Source organism: Stegodyphus dumicola, chromosome 3 (genome assembly GCF_044657685.1).
Source record: "Stegodyphus dumicola isolate Sdum_Otavi_A_Nest chromosome 3, ASM4465768v1".
Classification (NCBI taxonomy): domain Eukaryota; kingdom Metazoa; phylum Arthropoda; class Arachnida; order Araneae; family Eresidae; genus Stegodyphus; species Stegodyphus dumicola.
In genome coordinates, this window is record NC_140770.1 from 266734346 (window position 1) to 266759560 (window position 25215).

Below are 25215 nucleotides of genomic sequence, written 5' to 3' on the forward strand. Positions count from 1 at the left end.
TTCGCCCTATATTTTTGGAAAATTTGTATATTCAACTAAAAAGTAACACTGAAATCCCTGTAAATGAACAGAAATACAATAAAAACTAAGAGATAGATAAATTTATTGCAACTTTCTAGGACATTACGCTTAGTAATGCGGACGTGGAGGTGAGAGCAACATGTAGATCGTTGCTACATTACTGTGTTGGAGTCTAAGAGTTTGGTTTGGTTTAAATGATTATAGAAAAGCACACTAGGGTTATCTGCCTAAGGGATAGGAATGCCTTCGTGAAGAACTTTCCGAGGAAAACTGACTCGTATACACGTTACACATGGGTAAAAACACAAAAACGCCCATGCAGCCAGCCCGTTTGCCTGGAATCGAATCCAGTTCAGAACTATCAGTGTTCAGCGATTTTTACCGTACGCCCTCTGGTGAGCCACTATAGTCTAAAGATAATGCAAATAAAAAATAATAAAAATGCTTTTCTCTGATGAGGAAAATGTTGTGTCTGGAATATAATTTCCAGATAGGGAATGAGATAAAACCTCAGGAATAGCTGGAATGAAAATAACAACCCAGAACTTTAAGGAGAACTAAAATGGCGAGCAATACATACAACAAAACGATCGTTGCGGAAACGATACACTAAGCTTTTGTTTCACAAAATTGTTTATATTTTTCTTCACTTTTAATCATCCTCTCCTGTTTTATGTTACATTATAAGGTATTTCTCCCTCCTTCTTGGTATGCCTTCGTGGTGGGGTGGTCTGCACGCTACCGAATTCATTGAATGAGAAATATATTTCTAATGAAATTTGAGGAAATAAAATCTAAATGAAATGCAGCAAAAATGTATATTACATGCAAATTAATATTAACCTGCATTATATAATGTGTGTAGTATGTGAAATGCAGGTTTGTAATATGAACTAGGTAAACTTGGCACAGAATTGTAACAAACTGCTTAATGTATCTTATGGTGTCAAGCAGCATAATGACTACTGCATATGAATCACAGACTTATGCATATAGTATGCCTATTAATCACGTATCTGACTATTTATACACAGACTGCACCCCAATCTGTAGATAACCTTTTCTTCTGCAAATTGATAATGTTACAATATTTCAACATGGTGACTTTCACTGCATGTATATTACATGCAAATTAATATTAACCTGCAATATGTAGTGTGTGTAGTATGTAATATGTAGGTTTGTAATATGCACCATGTAAAATGGGCAAACATCGCCAGTGAGCATAATGAAAATATAACGTTTACATAACTCATCACAGTTCTATTTATAGTCGATTCTGTGTATCGTGCAAGACTTTAAATAATAATGAATGAGTAATGTTAACCTAAGTATCCAACTATGTGTAATAAACGTAAGTATAGAATCTAACAGCAATAAAGTATCTTAAACACAAGTATTAATCATTTTCACAAAGTACCACAACATACGTTTTATTCAATTTCTGAGTAATTGTAAACTGTACTGTTTAATGTCTGTAATATGTACCATGCTAATATTGTAGTAATATTTACCATGCTAATATTATTGTAATATGTACCATGCTAATATTCTAAGTAATTGTAATCTGTAAATGCCTGTAATATGTACCATGCTAATATTCTAAGTAATTGTAATCTGTAAATAAGTGTAATATGTACCACGTCTCAGTAATTGTGTGTAATATGTACCATGCTATCACTCTCAGTATTTAAACTTAAGCACTAATCAATCTCTCAGTAAATGTTAACTGTACTATGTAATGTGTGTAATATGTGCCATGCAAGTATTAATTAATATTATTAACTATTAATCAACTTCTTAGTAAATGTAATCAGTATTATGTAATGTGTGTACTATGTATCATGCATGTCTGTAAACAATAATGAATATATAATTATGTTTAATTAATATTAAAATATTGAACCTCACGGATGCAACGTACCTTAAGCATAAGTAAAAACAATTTCAGTAAATGCAATATGTAGTATGTAATGTGTGAGAATATGTACCATGCAATATGAATGTATATGCATCAAGAAAGTCCGAATATGTAAGTTTAAATAGGGTATAGAACATATAATAGTCATATATCATCAAGTCAGAATATGGTAATAGGTACCATGCAAGTCTGAACATAACGGATATAAGTACTATTAAATTTCTGAGTAATTGTAATCTGTACTATTTAATGTGTGCAATAAGTACCATCTAATATTGTTGTAATGTGTAACATGCTAATATTCTCAGCAATTGTATTCTTAGTAACTGTAAACTGTAAATGTGTGTAATATGTACCATGCAAATATACTCCATGTCTCAGTAATTGTGTGTACCATGTCATGTACCATGTCAATATTCACAATAACAGTAAAGTAATCTGTGCTATTTAATGTGTATAATATGTACCATGCTAATTAATTAGTATGCACTATTTAATGTGTGTAATATGTATCAATGTGTGTAATATGTACTGTGCAAACTGTAAATAATAATTAATGCGTAAAGCCAACCTATGTGTTAACCTAAGCACCCAACTATACATACTTAAAGTAAGAATTGAACCAAACAGTAAAGTACCTTAAACATAAATATTAAGTACCGTAAACAAAAGTATTAATCAATCTCTCATGTAAACTGCACTATGAAATGTGTATAATATGTACCATGTAAGTATTAATTAATATTATTAATTAATAATTAAATTCTTAGAAATGTAATCTGTATTATGTAATGCGTGTACTATGTACCATGCAAGTCTTCTCAGTAAATATAATCTATACTATGTAATGTGTATAATATGCACCATGCAAACCTGTAAACAATAATGAATGCGTAGTGTTAAATATGTGTTAACCTAAGTACCTAAGGTGTAAAGTACCTTTAACATAAGTATTAATCAATTTCTTTGTGTGTAATATGTACCATGCAAGTCTGTAAATAATAATGAATGCATAGAGTTAACCTAATTATCTAATCATGTATAATTAACGTAAATATTGAACCTCACGGATGCAAAGAACCTTAAACATAAGTCATAATCATTTTCCCAGTAAATGTAATGTGTAATATGTAATGTGTGAAATATGTACCATGCAATATGAATGTAAATGCACCATGCAAGTATGAATAAGCAAGTCCGAATACGGTACGGCATGTATAATAGTCCTGCAAGTCAGAGTATGGCAATTTGTACCATGCAAGTCTGAAAGGGTAGTGATAACCTAAGTACCTAATTATGTCATTCTAGATAAGGGCGGACGTGGTGCTCATACCAATTAACCGTAACGGTAGAGGGATGGTGCCCATGTCCTCCGTCACTTACTCACTCACCCTGTAGCAGACACCTATGTCATATATTGCCATACCTGATTAATAAACTCACTGACACATTTTTGCGCAGTGCCTTTACGCAAATTTAATTTAATTTAAATCTACACTTTTTAAAAATTTGTCGAGTGACCAATTTGTGGCAGAGCATCTAGTTTATTTGATTCATTTTCTGAGAGAAAATCATGGGCGTTAAGAAATGTCCCTCGCTCAAGAAATGTACTCAACCTACCAGTAGTTTTATAACACTTTTTATATGGGTAAGTATACATACATACATACATAATACAAATGTTTGCATGCTAAGTTATTCTCCGAATTTCTATTGCAATACAATGCGTGTCAATTTTTAGCATATCTCTACAGCTTCACATTTATTATTCAGTATGAAAAGCTGCTTAAATCCGTATATCTGCGCATGTAAAATTTTTTTCGCTTTCGAGTCCTATAACGAGCTGTATTTTTCTTTATCTTCATTACCATGACAACCATTGCTGATCCCTAATTTACCGTCGGGAATTTGCTAAAAGTATATTTTCTCCCTTCATCTTAGCAAGGGCAACTTCATAAAAGCGGGAGAATACACATCTCCTTATATTTCTTGTGCGCCTGAGCGTTTTTTTATCTCATATGCCCAATTATGGATTTCCATTTATCAAAAGCCTTTCACTAGAAGGCGAGAGATTTTGCGATCCGCGCATAAAATTCTGTCTGCTAAAAATAGCTGATAGATGAGAAGCATAAAATAGGTTTGCAAAGCAAAAGCAAATTACATAACTTCCTTTCATAGCGTCATAAAAGCTATGATTTTTCTTTTTCTTTTATGAACGTAAGTGATATGGCGATAGCTTTGCATTAAACTTTATATGTAGGTCAAGGAAAGACAAATATCGCGTGCACAGAAGAAGTATTCTGCTCTGAATTTAATACTGATCGCATTTACCGAATTGAATTAGAACAAAGCTATGTCTTTGTAACTCAGATTTTATTCCCCCCCCCCCAAAGGAATTGTCCACTGACGTTGGCCAATACTAAGGCCAGAAGCAGTGGTCACTTTATTATGGAGACACCTAATAGGTGAGCCATCTTTGCCTCCTATGAGGGGGGCCGGACAAATACCACTATGCCTTCTCCGCGATACGAGCCCTGACCCTTTTGTATCGCAGTCGGCTGGGTCTAGAACCTTTGCCGTCGCCATTTTATCGTAGCCGTTTCGCAGTCAAGACATATTTTTCTTTACACGACTGTATTTAATCTTGCCATATTATACCCCCCCCCCCAGGTGTCGACGTAGAGAATTCTGCGAAGCTACTGGCCAGGATCTGTACCTAAGCAGTCTCGGCCACGGGAGTATACAATTTATGAACTTGGTGGTTCTGAAGGCCCTGGAAAAGGTGACTTATCGACCTGCCTTGGGGTCTGTCATGTCCTGAGCGGTTGGTTCCGTAGCCGGGGGGTTTCCCCCCGGTTAGCTGGGTAATGTCCCTCGGCGACGGGCTCGCCCATGCGACTGGCAGGAGCAATTGACGACCAGTGCTGCCAGGTGTCATCCAGTTGGTGCGCTGCTTCCCTGGAAGGGTAATAGTGGAGGTTGAACCTCCACGAAGTGCCCAAAGGGGGTGGGGTGGACCTGTAGTGTGACTGAGTTAACAGAGCAGGAAATTTTTTTTGTTTTCCATATTATACTAGTATTAAATTTATTTAGTTTATAATTATGTTTACCTTTTGTATACTTCTTAAAAGTTACTTTTAATATATATATATTGTTATTTTATAAGATATTTCTCCCGCCTTATGAAATCTGAATGGGAAACGAAATTACTTTGTAATCTTGTCAGCACCTTAATCTCTTGATATTAATATTTCACGTGTAACGGTGTATTTGTTTAAAACTGTGCACAAAAACATTTTACATAAAATGTTTATTAAATTAAATTAAATTATTAAACTAAACAGAGCTATTAATTTAAATCAACTTTATATAAAACGACAAGATATAATACAGTCGTGTAAAGAAAAATATGTCTTGACGGCGAAGTCCGACGGCGAAACGGCCATAGAGAATAGTCCCATTCCCCAGGCGGTTCCCCTAATCACTATACCGTCTGGGCTGCCACTCAGATGTTATAACGGGGTACGAGTACTCTTTCGTAACCCATTAGTTACGATCAACTTCTAATCTATATATGAACACTCCAAACTAAATAGTCTGTAGTGTTTCTCCTCTCTAGAAAATGCCCGGACATTGCCAGATGCATCGCTGACAGTAGGCTTTCCTCATCTATTCCAATTCAGATGTCACGTGATGGTGTGAAAATCAACAATGTGTATTACGAGAATTTATAAAATTATTCAGTCATCACATTATAGTATTCTTTTGTGATGGCTGAATAATAAAATAATAACATTTTGATACGCAATTATTATACTGACTTTTTAAAGAAATTTTACTCAAGTAAGGTTAAGTACTGATTTTTTCAAAGTGGAACGATTTACTTAAAATGCAGTAAGTTTCCATTTACTAACAATGTACATTTTAGCTTGTTCTTTCTTTATGAGCATTTTAGCAACTTTATTCTTTCGTACTTGTAGTTTATCTATACAAGTACGATATCATATAACCAAAACATATAAAACTATCCTATCAAAACTAAATCTTATACTTTTATCGCACTGACTTCTATAAGTAAATTCTTCAGTAAAAGAAAAACAATTGAAATATCTGGAAACCATAACTAATTTAAGTGAAAATTGGAGTATATGATATACAAGAAGAGAGAAATAAATTATTACAATGTAGAGACATTAGGAGTTTTTGGAAGCAAGAGAGATTGAAAAATACGCAACGCCTTCGCCGGGAATCGAACCACGGACCTCTCAATTACGCGCTGAGCGTGCAGACCACCACACCACGGGCATGCCAAGAAGACGGGAGAAATACCTTATAACAATACACTATATATTTATTTTCTATTTTGAAATACACAAATACCATTAATCTGTAAGGGATAAAGCTCACTCTAACGACGCTACATATGGATATATGGCCTTCTCATAAAGGGATATTATTGCTTAATGCTGTGATTTAATGCATTTTCTCAAACATTCCACCGCTGTTGTTTCAGATCCCCGAAATTATGGAGGTGGTGAGCTTTGAGATGAACCAGTTCAGCGCTTTCTAAACGTTTTTCATTCATGACCCCTTTGTATCATCGAGTTTTATCCGCGACCCCAGATATTAAAAATAAAATAAAGATATAAAGGTTATAGATCCATTAGGTTATTTTGAGACAGGAAATATGAAAAATGAGCAACGCTTTCGCCAGGTGTCGAACCACGGACCTCTTGAATTCGCGTCGAGTCTGCTGACCACTAAACCACGAAGGCATGCTAAGAAGGCGGGAGAAATATCTTAAAAGGTAAATATTTTACCATAAATACATTATTGCTTTTTTTAGTAATATACATATTGTTCTGTGTATAAAATGTTCGTAATAAATTGAACGCACGAGTCCAATGAAAAGTCAATAAAATTTATTCTTATCCCAAGAAATAAAACAATAATGTAATATATAATATAATAGTAATACCTTTAAAGTAAGCGTGACGATCAGCTCTGCAGAAGCATCAGAGACAATTTTGTAACGTTCCTCTTAGTTTTACCAGCGCTACGTTTCACCAGTGGCCAATAGGTTAAAGCCGCTGAATACTGGTAATGCTAACATGGTTTTCATGGTTTTCTCTATGTGTAACCGTAAATAAAAGTAAACTTCCCTTAAAAAGTCCTCCACGAAAGTATCCTTAGGCAGATAGCTCTCGCGTGCTTTGTCGTATTCCAATAGCCTAACTTAATATTGTTACGTTTTTCCTTTCTTCTGACACCAGTTGTTATGTTATTTTCACCTTCACGTTCGTACGGGGTTTGTGTGGATTTGGAGTGAATAACGACGACACTTGATGAAGTATCGAAACACACCTTATTGGGCAGTATTGTCAGGTCAGCTCCAAATCACGTTTTGCAGTCGTCGATGAACTACTATAAACACGCTGACGCGATCAGCGACACAGCCTTCAGGATATCAGGCTATAACGGTGGAGACAGCTTCCTGCAAAGCAGCCGACTCTGCTTTTCGGAGTACAGTTCCCGACTCTGTTTGGTCGTTTTCGGAACTCCACGTACTCGCGAGACTCTCCACGCTACAACTCGCGATGCACTCGACGACACACGAGCACAGCTCCCGACTCTTCGGTTCAGTCGTTCCCGGAGCTCAACACGCTCTCTCGACGATGCACTAACCGCGATACACTAACAGACTCCTTCGATGAACTCGACGACCCACTTGGCACTCGTTGCTTGGCTGTCAACTCGATCGACTCCGCAGAGATTGACTCGCTAGACGAGACACCAACTCGATATTGATTCTCTCACACTTTATGCGAGGCACACACACACTAACAGACTGCGGACCAGCAGGGTTTATATAGCTGTGTTTGAGAACATTCTGGGCTAAACCGGTAAGAATTCGTTCCAGAAGGTTCTCCATCAGTCTATGGTATATCTCCAATTCTGTCACCAAATATCGCCAAATGGGCGATTTCTCGCCAAATGTGCAACCCTGCCTCCCCTTGCCATTTTATGGCAACCCTAAAACTGCTTTGCGGAGAAGCCATTCTACCGCGCCTGTACATTTCGTAACAATATTAATCTTTACATTTTTACTATTGCACTTTTACAAGATTAATTTGCAAATAGTTTTGTGTTGCTTCGATTTTTCTGTTTTTGTTAGAGATTGTATCTAAAAATTTGTTTTATTTTAATACTGTTGATTATTTATACTGTATATTATTAAACAGTTGAGGCTGATTTTAATACATATACATTACTCAATAAAATAAAATTCTTGCCTAATGTTTTTGCAGTAGTATTTTTGCAAAGTTTAAAAAAATTAAACTGTATCTTAAATTTTCAGAAGAGTGGCTGCATCTGTATTGTTTAGTAGTGAGGTTTCAGTTATCTGTCCTTAAAAAGAATTTTTTTAATTTGAAACAGTAGATAGCACGTAAAACTGAAGAATTAATTAATTTCATTGCTTTTTTGGATGTTACTGTAGATTTAAAGATCAGATACTAATTTGGTTTTAACAGAATTTATTTCGATTCAGTTCGAAATTGGACACAGCTGCTTAGCTTTCGTTTTAAAAATCACCTTATTTGGTGATAAACCAAATGGTGATATGTGCAAACTAATTTTATTTGCAAAATTTCTGATTTTAGTATATGTTTATTCAAAGTACTTTAACAACAAATCAGGAAAATAAAAAACTTACAGAACTCCAGGTATGCAGATAATAGCCTCATACAGTCCAAAGTCATCGCATTTTGGCTTCGGCCTTTGAAATAACTTTCCAGTTGAAGATTCTTGGTCTAATTTCTGTTGATCCTTTACACACTGAGTTGATACTATAAAGAAAAACAAAAGTTAATATTCTGAAATACTCTTCTCTGAAAGTTAGAAAACAATAGTTTCAAGCCATAAATGTTGAGTCAAAAGCGAAACATCGTTTTGCAAATGTACAGATATTACAAGCATTTATTGTATTTTTCAATAGTTATACGCATCTGAAAAAATTATAATGCGTTTTTTTGTAAAAATCACGTGGCCGATCAAATGGTGACCTAAATGTATTTCAAATATAAATGAAAAAGTATTTTTTAGTCCTGAAAGAATTCCTGGCATGAATGCAAGTTAGATGAATTCTTGTCAGAGATCTTAAATATTTTCGCAGTTTATTCAGTGATCTCGTAGATGGGGACAGGGAAGATCTTGCTAAGTGATTCCTTAAATGTTCAACTGCATTATCGCATCGCAGCTGAAATGGCTAATTACTAAATTCCGTTATATGTAAGTTACCGCTCGACAGCTGTTCTATGCAGTCATCGATGTAAAAATGAACAACTTCCACGGAAATAAAAGAGATCGTGTGTAAATCAAGGACTTGGGGATCAAGGTTGTGAAATTACAGAACATTCAAAGACAAAAAAAAAAAGTACTTGAAGGTCAGTGTAAGAGCCAGAGTATTTGTAATCCAAATTAGGATATTCTTCTTTTTGTAAGTCTTCCTTTCGAGAATACTGGAATGCTTTATGTAGTATTCGTTTTCACTTTCTGGAACGTAATGCGATTGAGTCATAGTTCTGTAAGCGATTGGATTATGTGCTAGCATTACTGAGGTCCATTATTGTATGCTCACTGCGACGTGTTTTTTTGCCAGCCTTTGTAGAGGTGACTGTGTAAACCAATCCATTGGAACACACGTGAAAAGTCTTCTCTCAAACAATTCTTTCACATGAAACATTCTTCTGACCCTCTTTGGGCTGCGATAAAATTATCCACAATAAGCTGAGATATACTTGCAGTTCTTCGTCTGATCCTGTCATACAGAAAGAGAGGAAGGTAATCAGTGGATAACTTAGGATTGCTATTCATGAAATAATAAGCACATTCAACGCTTGTTGGATGGCAGAGTGTCGACTGCCAAAATGCCGGAACGACTCCCGGCGTTTTGGCTAGGACATGTGCCTAGACGGACTCGAATCCTGGGGCACATAATGTGCTCACAGTGACTAGAACCATCGTTTGTTCGGTGGTAGGTTTAGGCTCGGCTGGGACCGTACTAGTACTGTCTTGTCTGTCTCTTAGCTGTGGAGATGTTACATGGTGATATACTGAAGGTTGTTCTCGGGGATTTGGCTTCTCTTGGTCAGTACTTGGATACAGTCTTTGACCTGACTTCGTTCTCTTTGTAGGCGACTGCTTGCGGATCGCTACTGACTTGTGTAACCTTGACTGTGTGCAATTTTGTCCCCCTCGATTGACCGGGGGGTTATGACTCCTTGGATTGCCTCCAGGGGTTGGGACATTTGCTAAGGGCTTCAAATAGCCCAGGTTTGGGAGTTCCTTTTTCATAGCGTGTTGTACTGTGCTGTAATACGTCTAACATTTAACCTTGTCGTTATCTAAGTCCATGATACATTCATTTCCATTCAGACCACCACTCTTCTTAGTGGATAATGCATATAATTTCTTTGAGAAACCGAACAAAATAATCCAGATACAAAATTTCTAAGTTTACTAAGTTACTAAGACTTTATTGAAAGCAAATATTTATACAAGTGAACATTATCAAGCTACCTGCTTTAATATAAAGAAAGTAGCCTATTAAAAACACATGTTGATTATCTTAAGTCATGTAGATGTTTTCCTTATTTTAGAGCATTATCTTTACTACCAAATACATATCATTGTGCTTATCATTTCTTTTTGGCACTGAATATACGGAACGTTATTGCACTGGTATCTGTAGAGGGTTATTGAAACTGCTTACCAGTGATGTCAAAAAAGTCGTATATCTTTCGGTATGTTAGTAGTGATTACAGCAGGCATTTGCAAAAGGTACTTGGATTATCTACATGTATCTTATTTTTCAGGACTCTTGAAGGAAAAAGCCAAATAGTGTTCTGTTATATCTTCGATGACTAGATGGTACCAATCTCCTGATAGATTTGGCGATTCTCGCCATACTAAAATTACTCGTTCACTGCACAATTAGTGTTAGGCTACTGCATCTAATTTGCTGCCTTTTATGACTTCTCAGTCATTCGGCACTTTTAATAAAAATATACTAGATAGTAAATTCATATCTCCCGTCATATAACAATTAAACTTTTTCCTTCGCGAATAAAAAATACCAATTTTGAAATTCAGAAACTATTTGGAAGGTATTTCTGACATCTTCCCTTTTTAAAAAATATTTTTGGTTTTCAAAGCTAAAAAAAGAAGTAATAATCAAATCTAGACATTGGGAATGCAGGGCATGAATTCAAACTTCAAAATACAATGTTGTATTTTCTAGAGGCCGTGCTAGCAGCAAGCTGACTGACAGTATTTTGGACGAGAATGTAGTTCTTTTGCTGTTCAACGCAGAGCTTTTCTTGTGGCTAGCCGTGCGCAGTTTTCAACATTTGAGCGACACCTGTTAAATTATTAGGGTACAGCATAGCAGCACACTAGGAGGAAGGGGGCCCAGACCTGGCTAGCTCGAGGCTGCCTTACACGGTTAAACGTCAAAACCTCTAGGGAGATCTAAGGAGACATTTCCGGTACAATATCAGTTTCACAAAGGTCTGGTTTTTGAAACGAAAAATGGTGGACTGCAACGTATTCACCGAAAAAACTTAGAACGGATGTTAGACATCGAAGCTTCCCTAGTGTTGACGAAGGGGAGTAAAACCCCCAAGGACCACCTTCGAAAGCTAACCATGTAGCGTCTCCACAATCAAGGGGCAGTCAAATCTTTGACAAGATAGTACCATATGGTCTCTGCCGAGTCTGAACCTACCACCGAATAAACGATGGTTATAGACACTGTGAAGAGAAAGGTTGTTAATGTTTCCCCAGAAGTCGAGTCTGTCCAAATATTGACCCAGCTAGAACGCTGTGATTGTTCCCAGCCGACCTCCAGGGCGAATTAACAGAGTGCAGGGCAACTAGTGTTTGGAGCATTAACTTGTTCCTCCAATCAAAGAGAAGACACCACGGTATGCATATACAAAAGTAATTACTCTAGCTTTCGAAAAGCTGAATGATTTATATCAGCTAAAGTTACCTAAACTGAAACAACATTCTGCAAGAAAAGAAAGTATTTTTGGAAAATGCTGATGAATTTCTTGTGCTAATATTGGCACACAAAACACACATTTGGTCGAATATTACAATTTATTTAAAAAACTGTTTGGTATGTGCTACAGTAATAATCATGAGGGCAGTTAATGCTTCTGCATCAACACATCCAGTGTCTATTAGCAAAGCTGTGGCTTTTAAACTCTGCGTCTCAAGGAAATAATTTCGCCCTACAAAGTCAGGAAATCGAAAATGTTTTGATTTACCTGTACAGGTGTTTCTCAGACTCTCTGTCATCTTCATACAAATTTTCAAGTTTCAAACATATGGACACAATATCAGCAAACACCTTTTAACCGCTGTTTCTTAAAAATACTGTAGTATTGGAAAACAAATTCCCTTAATGGCCGGTCGAGTGCAATATTTAGAGGAATTTTTGTTTCCAAATATTTTATATAAATAGGTTACACAGATTTCATGAGTATTTCTTAAGTTTGCTTGACCCACGCTGAATACATGTATCAAATGAAAATTTCGTCTGCATGCATAAAATATTACGGACAGAAAAATGTCGTTTAAACTGACTGTGAGGAAATGCACTTATAGAAAAAATCTGTTGCTTTTTACATTTGTTGCTGTGATAATGGTGTGATGTTTGCGTGATGCTGATGTGATATTAGCTTCGCATTCACTGATTTGACACATTAAATGTAGCTTCAACAAAACCTGTAAGTATATTTTAAGTTTGATTCCACAGGCCATAATAGCGAATTAAACGCAAAAAATACATAAAGTCAAAAATCACGTTTTTGCAAATTTTGCAATTTGCTTTAGTGAGTAAAAAGAAGTGAAGTTGAAAAAGAATTAGACTTGTTCAAATTTTTTGCAAAAATGGCTTTAAAATTTTAAACGCTATCCTGAAAATTGTTATAAATCTGCTTCCTGCTCACAAAAAATATCTTTTGGAGAATTTGCCTTTAGCACAAATCATAATTGATTCGTTTTGACAGACAAATGAAATAATTTCAAGTGATATCGTTGATAATAACAGCGCATTAAGCTGTGAGTAATCAGCATTTTAAGATGCGTTCATTATTAATTTGTTGCCTGGGAGGATTCGTGTTATCTCGCACTACTGTATTTCATTGATTGACAAGCAATTATTAAAAACGTATTAATAGTTTACTTACTCGAATGCATTAATACTCCTCAGTATTTCTCACGGAATTGCCTTTATTGCATACAAAAAAGTGTTTGCTTTCTGATTGGGGTTCGAATCTTCAATTGTAACATTTCTTTTTATTGGCACACAAAATTATTAATTCGCGTTTTTGCAAGTGTAACCATTATTCTTTTTTAATTTGAAACTGGTTAAAAAGTGAAGAAGAATAGCAAAGGTAAAAAATAAGAGGTATATATCACATGACTTCCTTGTACGGATTATTAAACTGCACATATTTTTTTCTGCATTTCATTTAAACTTATTTCCTCGAATTTCATTAGAGATATATTTCTCATTCAACTAATTCACTTCGCGGCAAGGAAAAAATGCATAAAAACTGAAAATATCTTCATTAAAATTTGAGAAATATAAAACAACATAAGTCATCAAATACAATTAAAACAGTTAAAATTAAAAAAAAAATTAAAATTAGAGTTTCTGTGCAAAAAGAAGGAATTCGGCCATCCTGCAAGAAGGCAGATTTTTTGGTGCACAAGACTGAAAGTTTACTTGGTCCCAATAGGCAAAAAAACACTGAAGGTGCAGAAACTGAATTCACTATTCTGCTAGGTTTCAAATATAAACAAATATGGGTGCTAAGTTAGGCTTAGTTGCACGTAAACAACCCTTAAATTGTTGATAATTCTACAACAATTAAAGCAAGCAGATTAACTAAAAAGGCATAAAAACTTTAACCGGAACATAAGAAAAAAATAACTCAATTACTTTTAAATCAATATATATATATACATAAATATATAAACATTTACCAACGTATAAGAATAAAAAAATTGAGCTCACCGAGCCGAGTAACAGAACGGGTATATATATATATATATCAAAAGTATATAAATAAAGATATGTATATATATATATACCGGGTGATCAAAAAGTCAGTATAAATTTGAAAACTTAATAAATCACGGAATAATGTAGATAGAGAGGTAAAAATTGACACACATACTTAGAATGACATGGGGTTTTATTAGAGAAGCAATAATTAGAAAAGCAATAATTAGAAAAGCAATAATCTGATCAGAAAAGCAATAATTAGCATAACAAATTAAGACAAAGCAAAGATGATGTTCTTTATAGGAAATGCTCAATATGTTCACCATCATTCCTCAACAATAGCTGTAGTCGATGAATAATGTTGTGAACAGCACTGTAAAGCATGTCCGGAGTTATGGTGAGGCATTGGGGTCGGATGTTGTCTTTCAGCATCCCTAGAAATGTCGGTCGATCACGATACACTTGCGACTTCAGGTAACCCGAAAGCCAATAATCGCACGGACTGAGGTCTGGGGACCTAGAAGGCCAAGCATGACGAAAGTGGCGGCAGAGCACACGATCATCACCAAACGACGCGCGCAAGAGATCTTCCACGTGTCTAGCAATATGGGGTGGAGCGCCATCCTGCATAAAAATCGTACGTTCCAGCAGGTGTTTATCAGCCAGGCTGGGGACGATGCCATTCTGTAACATATCGGCGTACCTCTCATCCGTCACGGTAGCAGTTACAAAACCAGAATCACGCATTTCCTCGAAGAAAAAAGGCCATATAACAGTAGATGTGGTAAATCCAACCCATACCGAACCATTTTTTTTATTGTAATAAAACCCCATGTCATTCTAAGTATGTGTGTCAATTTTTACCTCTCTATCTACATTATTCCGTGATTTATTACGTTTTCAAATTTATACTGACTTTTTGATCACCCGATATATTTTTTTATGCGGCTGATTTGAACCAAAAAGAAAGGTACACAGCTACATGTTATAGTATTCATACATACAAAATTTCATCAACGTTCTGAAGCTATTCCTCTTTTCCGTTTTGGGAAAAAAAGTCTTTTATTCTCTCCCTTACGTACAGATGTCACGCAAAAACATCGTTAAACTGTATTCGATAGCGTCACAATGAATAATTTCGTTGAAATATGGTACCCGAAATGTTTCGTGATCACAGTACTTCCTTTACTTCGTATAAGGAAAGAAAAATATTGCTTATAATGTAAACGTTAATGATTCAATAATATCCGGCGCTAAAGGAAGTTATGCAGTCTTTTTTTCCTTTTAAAATCGGAGAAAAATATATTTAATACGAAAATAGTGACTCTAGAAATCAATGTGTGTACCCGCTCAAATTTTCCTTCAGACAGGATATTAAGGTAAGTTTGTTTCTAGGCTAGAAGTAGAAGAACTACATTGCGACATAAAATTTGAGTGCGATGTTGCATTTGAAGATACGCTGAGGGAAGAATTTCGAACGAAGACACGAGGTATTTAGATTGAAACTCAGATTACTGTTTTTCTGTAACTCTAGAAGAAGCGTGGAACTTTCGAGGAAACGTTGTTTCGTCTGTAGAGGTATATTATTAAAATTTTATTTGCAATGCCTTCTGAAGGAAAGCTTGAATATAGAAGAAAAGCCTGCTTCAGTTTATGAAACAAAAGTGATGTTTAAATGCCAACAGAAGGTACATTACGTTTTTCTTTAAGAATTCAGTGACGGATGTATAGTATTATACTAAAAATGGGAGAAATAAAATGGGTTTCACATCGGATCACTAACAGAGTAATAGTTCCAAAAAAGAAGCGTAAAAGAGCACTGGAATACAACTTAAATTTAAACGCGAAAGTTATTTTATTGAAATTATTATGGTTCCAATATGATAAAAATATTAATTAAGTTCATTGAGCATCAAAAGCGGAAATATCAAGCGATAATATGTTTTTCTCTTGTGATTTGCTCTTACGTGCGTACGGGTTCTTAACAGATTGAATGTACAAGTTCGATAATAGGTTAATAAAATTTATTCTTATCAAAAGAAATGTATCAGAACTTTGGAATTTTCCTGAGAGATATTCGTAGACGTGTTTACAATATCACGCAGTATAATCAGTAGTTACAATTCAAACACTACTAAAAACGTTAAATATAACACAATGCATAACGCATCTAAAAAGAAAGCTAACTCGGAAATCTCCATTCACGCGGAACTAAACAACTCGCAACAGCAATAACTAAGCAACTGAGAAAAGATTCGGCCTTAAATAGTTTTCAACCGGCCGCGAGATATTTCTAGTACTTTCCGCTTCTCTGAATTTCTAGAAAGAAATAAGAGTGTGAAATTACGGTTACAGTTAACATAGTGGTCAATTAAATTCGTTCAATTTCAATACTTATTACCGAGATACCTATTTACTCAATGTTAAGAGCACGTATTCTTACTTTCTCGGTATAGCTTTCTCTTAATATTTGTTTCGCGCTACATTTCACAGAGAAATACAAGGATTTTACCTACTAGAATTATTTATCTAAGTACAAAATTCATAACAATAATTTAGACACGTAATTTGGGAAAATAATTAAAATGTTTCCTTACTTAGAGTTATAATAATGCGATTCCAGATAAGGAGCACATTTTGCTTGCTTCTCTTTTGGAGAATGGTGTGTGTATTTAGTTATGGCAAAGCACACTAGGGCTATCTACCTAAGGGAAGGGATGCCTTCGGGGAGGACTTTCTAAGGGAAACTGGCTCGTATACACGTTACACATGGGGAAACCACGAAAACGCCCATGCAGCCAGCCCATTCGCGGGTTCGAACCTCGGACCGAACTACCAGTGTTCAGCGACTTTACCGCTCGGCAACTGGTGGGCTCTCTTTTGGAGAAAAATATTCATACATTTGTATTACCTATGGCTATGATCTTCTATTTTATGTCTATTACTAGTACTATGTCTAGTATCTTCTAGTATTATTACCTGTAGAAAGTGACAACACTAGAAGAAAAGGTACGTCGTTATTATTACAGCCCCCGTTTTGTAATGCCAAGTTGGCGCCAGGATCATGTTTTCTTGTCACATTTACTTTGTGACTGCATCGGAAACATTTTATCCGCATAAATTCCGCAAGGTAAGAGTCGTGATCATGGAGAACCGTTCGTGGTTGATTTTTTCTTCCGTCACGTAGCGAAGAGCCACAGTATTTTGCGAAGAAGCAGTTGTTGCTGGATCAACAAAATTAAATTTCTGGTTCACAGTAAAATGACTTGCTTTTTTGCAGTTCCCCTGTTTTCTATGTTCGTCAACAAGGTGAATAAATCACCAGTCTTTCTTGTACATGGTCAACGATTTCTGCCATGTTTGCCTCTCTATTCCTGTTGTCTCTTGAACTCGGAACTTGTGCAGGAAGGAATCTACTAGATTCTCAGCTTAACCTGCCAAATATCCATTATAGTGGAAGAACTCTGAAGGCATTATTCTTTTCCTGCATGAACAGATTTTCGTTTAATGTTCACAATTTTACCAGGACCACCTATACTCACTTATTTAAGTTTTGGTTTAGATGTAGAGAATACACCTCTTTCAAAACACTCTTACAGCCAATATTTGTATTTTTGCAAAGGCTAAGTTTATTCTCTCACTATTTAATTGGAGTCGGTTTTTCTTCCCAACAGTAAATAAATCGGTGTACTGTTGTAAACAGCATTCTGAATTTACTGAACCAGTTGTCAAGACGTACGTTTATTCCTTCGCTTGAAACTTTTCATAGCACATCAAAATATTTTCGTTGATGTGTAGTTCTATTTAACTGCCATTTTCGAGCATTCGAAAGCTATGTAAAATACGTCTTTTTGAATGAAATATCAATCATTTTACTCACTTCTTGGTAAATCAAACATTTGTTTCCTTATTTTGAAAACGAAAATATATGTCGAATGTCGTCCAATAATCAAAACTGTTCTCGTACCTGCAGTATTGTGAGTGACCATGAATTGTTGACATTTATGTGGAAGAAAAAAGAAAAAAATACGATAACAGTTTACTCGGAACTCTTATTGTCACGAGCTAACTTTAAATGATCATCGTTAGGACTGCCGGTCATGGGAAGATGGATTGCGTTGGCGATTGGTCAATAATCTTGTTGCTGTTTATAAAATGGGGGACAGTAATAATAAAGTACCTAAATATATATATAAATTTTAAATTTTGCTTGGTTTTAATTTCAGTATTAAAAAATAAATTCTATGTATTTACATATTATCCTGTCGATCGTGAACGTTATCTCCATCAAACCATTACAATTGCACCATTTGTTACACCACAAGCGAGAAAAGGAACAACATCATTAAAACAAAAGCTAAAAATATTACGTTTCACACATACCACGTACACATACTTTCTCCTTTTTATGACATGTTAATGAAGGTCCACATTCTTGCCTTGGAATGGTGCCATAATCATGAGTAGTGCATTTATCACCCTCCTCTGCAAAGATTGAGAATATTACATACGTTTATTACTTCTGTATAAGAAAGAAATTATTTTGTTTTAATGCTTCATTTATATAAATTTATCATATGATATATAAATATTTAAAGTTCAGGTAGATGCAGCATTTTTAGAACTAATGAAACAAATTTTTAAAGTTAAAAATAGTGGACTGTAAATTGACTTGATATTACTTCAGTATAGAACCCCAAGAAACCTCAGAGTCATGATGTTGACCGAAACTTCTTTATTGGCTTTCAAACAGTAGGTTGGTTGAGGAACGGCGAAGACCACACTGCAAACTCCGACTTCGGTAGCGGCTTACCAACACAAACTCAGAAGAACCTCTGCTTAGTTGAAACTCCAGTAATTCACAGCAACCTCAAAGCTCCAAACGAGAGCTTTAAAAACCTAACAAATTTGCGTCTGCGCCGCTCCTCGGTACAAAGAAAGAAATACAATTTGCATAACATCGGACACTGGTAGAATACAATAAAACAAATGCTTTTAACCAAAAAAGAAAAAATAAACCAAATTGAATTTAACATAGATTAGAATCTAATCTAGAATTATAAATTAATTAGAGATCTAATTAATGTCATATTCTAGGCTTAATTTCTAATCAATTAGTTGATCGGTTAGAAATCTAGTCTAGAAATATATAGTTTCACAATTAGGTAATAATTAGAAAGAAAAAGTCATTAGAATTTTCATCCACCTAATTTTAATTAAGTAATTCTGAAACTAGGTATTTTTGGTTTCCTTTCTAATCGATTAGAAATCTAGGCTAGAAACATCGAGTTTCACAATTAGGTAACATTTAGAAAGGGAAACGTCTCTATAATTTTAATTCACATAATGTTTAAAATCAACCACAGGTTAGGTTAGCTTATTTGAATGTGGCAAACACACTTGTGTAGTCAACAGCTAAAATTTAGACAGCGCGCGAGGAAAAATATTAAGCTATGAATTTTAAATCCCACATACATATATATGTTGTATGATCTTATATTCACTTAGTTCGAAAACAAGTTATTCTAATACTTACGCAATAGCTGCAAAGTAAGATAATAATAACTTATTTACTAAAGAAATATTGATTATCTCCTAATATTAATTTTAGTAGAAGTGTCTAAAAAGATTGAACCCATAGGTAGGAAGTTTAATTCCGAAAAATGTTTTAAAGTAACTTGAATGTAAATTGTTAAAAATGTTTTACGGGGACTTGAAGTAAATCATGAATAACAAAATTTCAAACTGTGAAAAAGAAATTAAATTAAAAGTAAGTAATTATTGCTATTGATCGGACATTAGCTGACTTTTCAAGGGGAACAAACCAGCTCCCATTCAATGAACAACATAAGAATAACATAAGAAAAACTTAATTCAATCCATTTTACATTAAAAAGAGCATAATTTCTCAATATATAAGGACAAAACTACTGAGCTCACTGAGCCGGGTAAAAGAGTGGCAGTATATATATAATTTTATATACGTTTGGTACGGAGTTTGCAACGAAAAAGAGGGTTGCACAGCTGTATGTTACAGCTGCCGTATATACCAAATTTCAACGTTCTGCGGCTTATGCGAGATATATACGTATGTACGTTCTTACGTTTAGACGACATTAAAAAATCCCTTTCTAAATCTATTTTAAATTCATTTTACAATCCGGTTTCGAAAAAAAAAAGTGTCCTTTATTCTGTCCGTACGAACAGATGTCACACAAAAATATAGTTCAAATGGATTCGAGAGCAGTCAAAATGAATATTTTTGTTGAAATAAAATACCCGAAATTTTTCGCGACTGCAATACTTCCTTTACTTCGTGCAAGGAAGTAAAAAGTCTTTGTGCTGTTGATTTTTAATTGAAAATACGTATGTTTGTAAAATTTTAAGAAAATTGCCTAGTGAAAGGGAAGGAAAAATGATTTTGAAAATTTGTCCCTAGCAAACAAACGGTGAAAATGAGCTAAATAAAACTGTGTCAAGAGGGGAAAACTTAAAATTTTTGCATTACAATGGAGAACGTTTTGTTATACCGTATAGAAATGGATCATTTTGTGGTTTTGTTGGCAAACCTGAATTCTGTCTAATCTAAGGCAATATCTAGACTTCGGTAAATTATGCGTAATAACATATACGTCTAACCAGTTTATAAAGTAAATATGATACAGTTACATTTATATGAATAAACATGTTTGGACTGTAAAATATTTTTCACTTTAATTCATTTTTTACAAAGATAAACACTGAACCACTCACTGCATTTCTTAGAGTGAAAAAGCATAAATAGCAATTTATTTAATTTATGCGTGAATCTAAGCTATAAATTAATACTGAATTAATAAATAGTAGCTTTTGAGCAACTTTCATTCTTATTAGATTACACTTCCCGGAGCTAGCCTGGCTTCTAGAAGCAAGTAATTGTCTATCCGGAGGTGAATTTTCTCGCTCCGTAACGTAATAAACCAACGAATACTGCTTCCAAATGAGATCGAATTGGTGAAAATATTCGCTAGATGGCGCCACGTTTACTGTCTCTAGTTTTGGTAGGTAAGAATGATTTTAAGTATAGTGGAACTCCGGGCAAAGAATATGCATAGAAAACCCCATTATTTGCTGCAGGTTATCAGCAGCTCAGTGCGTAGAAATGATAGCGTGTTTTCCTCGCAAAGCCATTTGAAAACCCATTGGAGCTAAATTTACGTATATGTTTTTCATTTATTTAATTAATACAAGAAAGTACAAAGTTATAATTCCTTACGTTGACCGTAAAGTTATGAATCAGAAACGTGTTCATAATGTATTAATGGGGAAAAAAAAATCAGAATTAACTTTTTGCACCGGGCTGGGACATGTACGTCCCGCACGTTCACTACTTCGAATGTGTCTCGAAATACCAGTAAATTATGAAGATTTAAAAATTTACTCTTTAATATGGAGTAGAAAATGTTAGACTCTGCTGGTTTGTTTTTCTGTTCCTGACTAAATGGCCTTATTTAGAATTAATATTTTGCAGAGGCTGGGGCATATATGGCCCGCACGTTTACTTAATACATAAAAAATTGGTATAAAAATTGGTCCCGTATAGCCTACGGGAAAAAGTTGATCCTTAGCTTTAATAAAAATAAATTTCTTTGTTGCATGCAATTTCTTCAGGCACTTATCTCACACAATATTTAGTTCTGAAAAAGAGGCACCTAAGTCTGATCACTCTAGAAATCGGTAGAGTTTTCTTCGAAATCTGCGACAATCGAAGGTTGTCGTTAATTCATTGGCACGTGCAAGATATTTTTGTTGGTTACAATTTTGACAATTTTGCATATGAAATATATTGAGTGCTAAATGCTGATATTTCAAACTTAGATTTATTTCCAATCATAATAATGAAGCAACTTACTTTAATTTAAATTTAAATTAAACAAATTATGAAAATTTTCTAAGTGGGACAGAACTAGAAAATATGCAATGGTAATTTAGTCGCTTTCTCTTACTTTTTAAATTTATCTTCGACACATAAATTATACATTTACATAAAATATTGTAACGATTATGTTAATTTTATTAACAGTTAAACTTTGAGTTGAACTTCATTTCCTATCGATTCTTAATTTCTACTTACCACTTCTAGCCACACAGAGTTTAGAATTCTAGTTTCACACTTCTAGTTTTAGAATCACATCTGAATGCTAATGAGGAAGAGCAGTATTTAACCGCAAATTTCTACTTTCTTAGTGAGAGAGATACCAGAGATTCTGGCTGCACGCTTCCGCCTTTCTAGGCTACTCTCTCGTAATCTATTAATTCGCTCGGCCGTACTTGATAGATTCGCAGTCAATCAGCGTTAAGGGGCCAACTCTGTTAGAATTTTGATAGCGTCGGCTAAATCTCTGTAGTTAAGATTAGTGTATTTTGATTCTTAGTGTCTTAAGTTCAAGCCCAAGTTTCGGCTTTATTGTACAACTCCAATACGGAGTTCTGTTAAATCTTATTTGAATAATAAAGGGTCTTTTAACCCTTTCCAATTTTATTTATTGTCTCACGAACTCAAGCGATAATTCTCTTACTAGTTCTTGATTCTTCACTTTTAACTGTAACTTAGAATTACACAGTGGAGAATCCTACAATACATACATTTGTACGTAAATAACAAAAATATTCATTATTTCTTACTTAAATTTACACTTGATGATGTTTCGATATTCTGTTAAAGTTTGAAAACTTTGAAAAAAAAATTACGAGAAATTATCCTCTTTATGGATTAGAGATGATCTTCGGTCAATCAAGTTCTTTTCTTATCAATGTTCGACCGCTAAAAAGTCTGTTCACATATAAATGTATTCTCAAATAACGCAAATATTCTTAGTGCGAAAATTCATAACTAAGCGTACTTATTTTTTAAATCTTTGAATAAGATTTATATCACAATGTAAGTTAAATAGGTTGAATTACGGATTTTCTGGTGGTTGGTTGGTTCACTTTCAATTTAATGTTAATTAAAAAAATGTAAAATCGGACTTCAAATAACTAAAATACTCCTTGCTTTCCACATGTTCAACCATTATGGCTACATGCCACCAGGATTTGGTGACTGGTTTCCCTAATCCCCAACCGCCCTTCAAAAGGGGAAGTATATACGGTATTTTCTCCTCCATTTCCTCATGCCTTCGTGGTGTAATTGGAAGCATACTCGTTACCTGTTCGGGAGGTTCAGAGTTCGAATCCTGGGGAGGGCATTGTTGATTTTTTTTACGTCTCCAGCAGCAAAAACTTTAATGACACTACTTATCCTACTCTTTTAATAATTATCTTTAGTTAAAGCTACTTTCCTGTCCATCCTAATTTCAATTTGCAGTTTCCTACCTGAATGTGGTCTTAGAATCGCCCTGAGAAAGGGGCCATCTGTTAAATAAATAAGAGTAGTATTTAAGTCGAAGTTCCACTGACTTCGTGAGAGAGCCTCAGAGTTTGTGACTAGCACGCGTTTGCCTTTTGACTAAGTCTCTCTAAGCTGTTGCTACGTTCGGCCGTATTACAGACCCTTGATAGCTTCGCTAGCTTATTCGATATTTAAGGACCAGTTACTTAGGATTTTGATAGCTTCGGCTATATCTTTTTAGTTAAGACTTATTACTTTGAGTTCAAGCCCAGGTGGAGGATTTGCTGTACGCCCTGACAAAGGGGCCATCTGTTAAACTCTTATTTTGAACAGTAAAGGATAATTAACCCTTCTCGAGTTTCCGTCTCTGTTTCTGAACTAAAGCGGTTATTCGCTTAGCTGTTGATTAGGTTCCTCCACATTTAGTTGTTAGATAAAAGGGTGGAATGCCACAGCATAATTGAAATGTATTTGCTGACCACGTAAAATTGCTTCGGAGGCCCCAAGTTTGAGACCATTAATTTATAGTACTTTTAACCAATAATTTTTATAATCTTTGTTTCATTATTTTAATTAATAAATAGTGTTTCTAATGCCTCATATTTCATTTAGCCAAATAAATGAATTTTTTTGAGAGTTTTAGAATCATTATACTAACTTATTAACAGTGGGTCTCCGGTTTGTTTTAATAAATTTCTCTAGATACTTATTATGATTTGAATATGATGAGATTTCTACATATAATTAAATATTACTGCTAACAGTACTTAAATCGTGATATTGGGGAACAATTATATTACATGAAAATTTAAATGTATATTTAAAAAATGCCAAAATGTTAAAGCAAGATATACGTACTTAAGCTTTCTACGCAAATGTCACAGCAACCACATTTCGTCGCATTTTTTAGAATCCTGCCATTTTTGCAATTGATTGGCCGACAGGGAGCCACTTGTTTTGAGCAGTAATCCTCGTCGCAACCAAACCGATGCTGGGAATGCACCAGCGTCAGGAACGCCACCAGATACACGATTTCGAAGAGGTAGGCAAACATCTCCCGCTGGGACTCAATCAAAATAACAGTATCGATTGATTGCCTTTGCGAAGACGAAACAACAAACGATTCATTCCTAAGCTTCGAATGAATGTGATAAGATAAAATTTAGCTATTTTGACAGCTTATCAACCAGTTCCGCAGATTAAAAAAAAAGGGTGGCCAAGTTTCACTTCTACCTTCCAATCACAATTTTTGAAAGAAATCACAATGAAACTTTGATATCAGTCTGAGGGTAAAAATAGAGGTATGCTATCAAGCAGAGCGAAAGTCACAAATGCGAAATATACGCCATCTGATTTGTTATTTTGATTTAAACATAAGCTGAATATGCATTAGCTAGACGTTGTTGCAAACTGTATCGAACACAAGGTACGCTGAAATTCCACATTTTCATTCCGTTAATTATGATTTTCTAAATGAAAATGTACAGTTATTTTCTATAGTGAACTAGTAAGCTTAATGAATATTAAATATATATTATAAGGTATTTTTCCCGCCTTCTTAGCGTGCCTTCGTGGTGTAGTGGTCTGCATGCTGGGCGCGTATTCCAGAGGTTCATGGTTCGATTCCCGGGGAAGACGTTGTTTATTTTTCAATCTCTCTTGCTTCTAATTAACCTAATTTCTCTACAATATATGCAAAATATAAAATAAGAAAACAAATCTCGAATAAATTACTAATCTAAATAGCAATAGTTCTTTAAATTTCTTCTTTAGATTTTTATATCTCCCCCTCGAAGAATCTGCAGTGCAAAATGAGTACTT

General features: G+C 34.8%; 1 protein-coding gene across 2 annotated transcripts in view; it reads right to left on the reverse strand.

Moving 5' to 3' along the window:
• LOC118197994 (uncharacterized) overlaps positions 1–24534 on the reverse strand; it is an 82681-nt gene extending 58147 nt beyond the window's left edge. The window contains exons 1-3 of one of the 2 annotated variants that reach the window (XM_085814109.1): positions 24253–24534; positions 18408–18509; positions 8658–8790 (exon numbers count right to left, since the gene is read on the reverse strand). In XM_085814109.1, the coding sequence (XP_085670235.1) occupies positions 8658–8790; positions 18408–18509; positions 24253–24448 (431 nt within the window). In that variant the 5' untranslated portion in view covers positions 24449–24534. The remainder of the gene's footprint in view (positions 1–8657; positions 8791–18407; positions 18510–24252) is intronic. The other variant, XM_035369577.2, reaches the window with a different exon arrangement.
• Between the last annotated feature and the right edge of the window lie 681 nt (positions 24535–25215).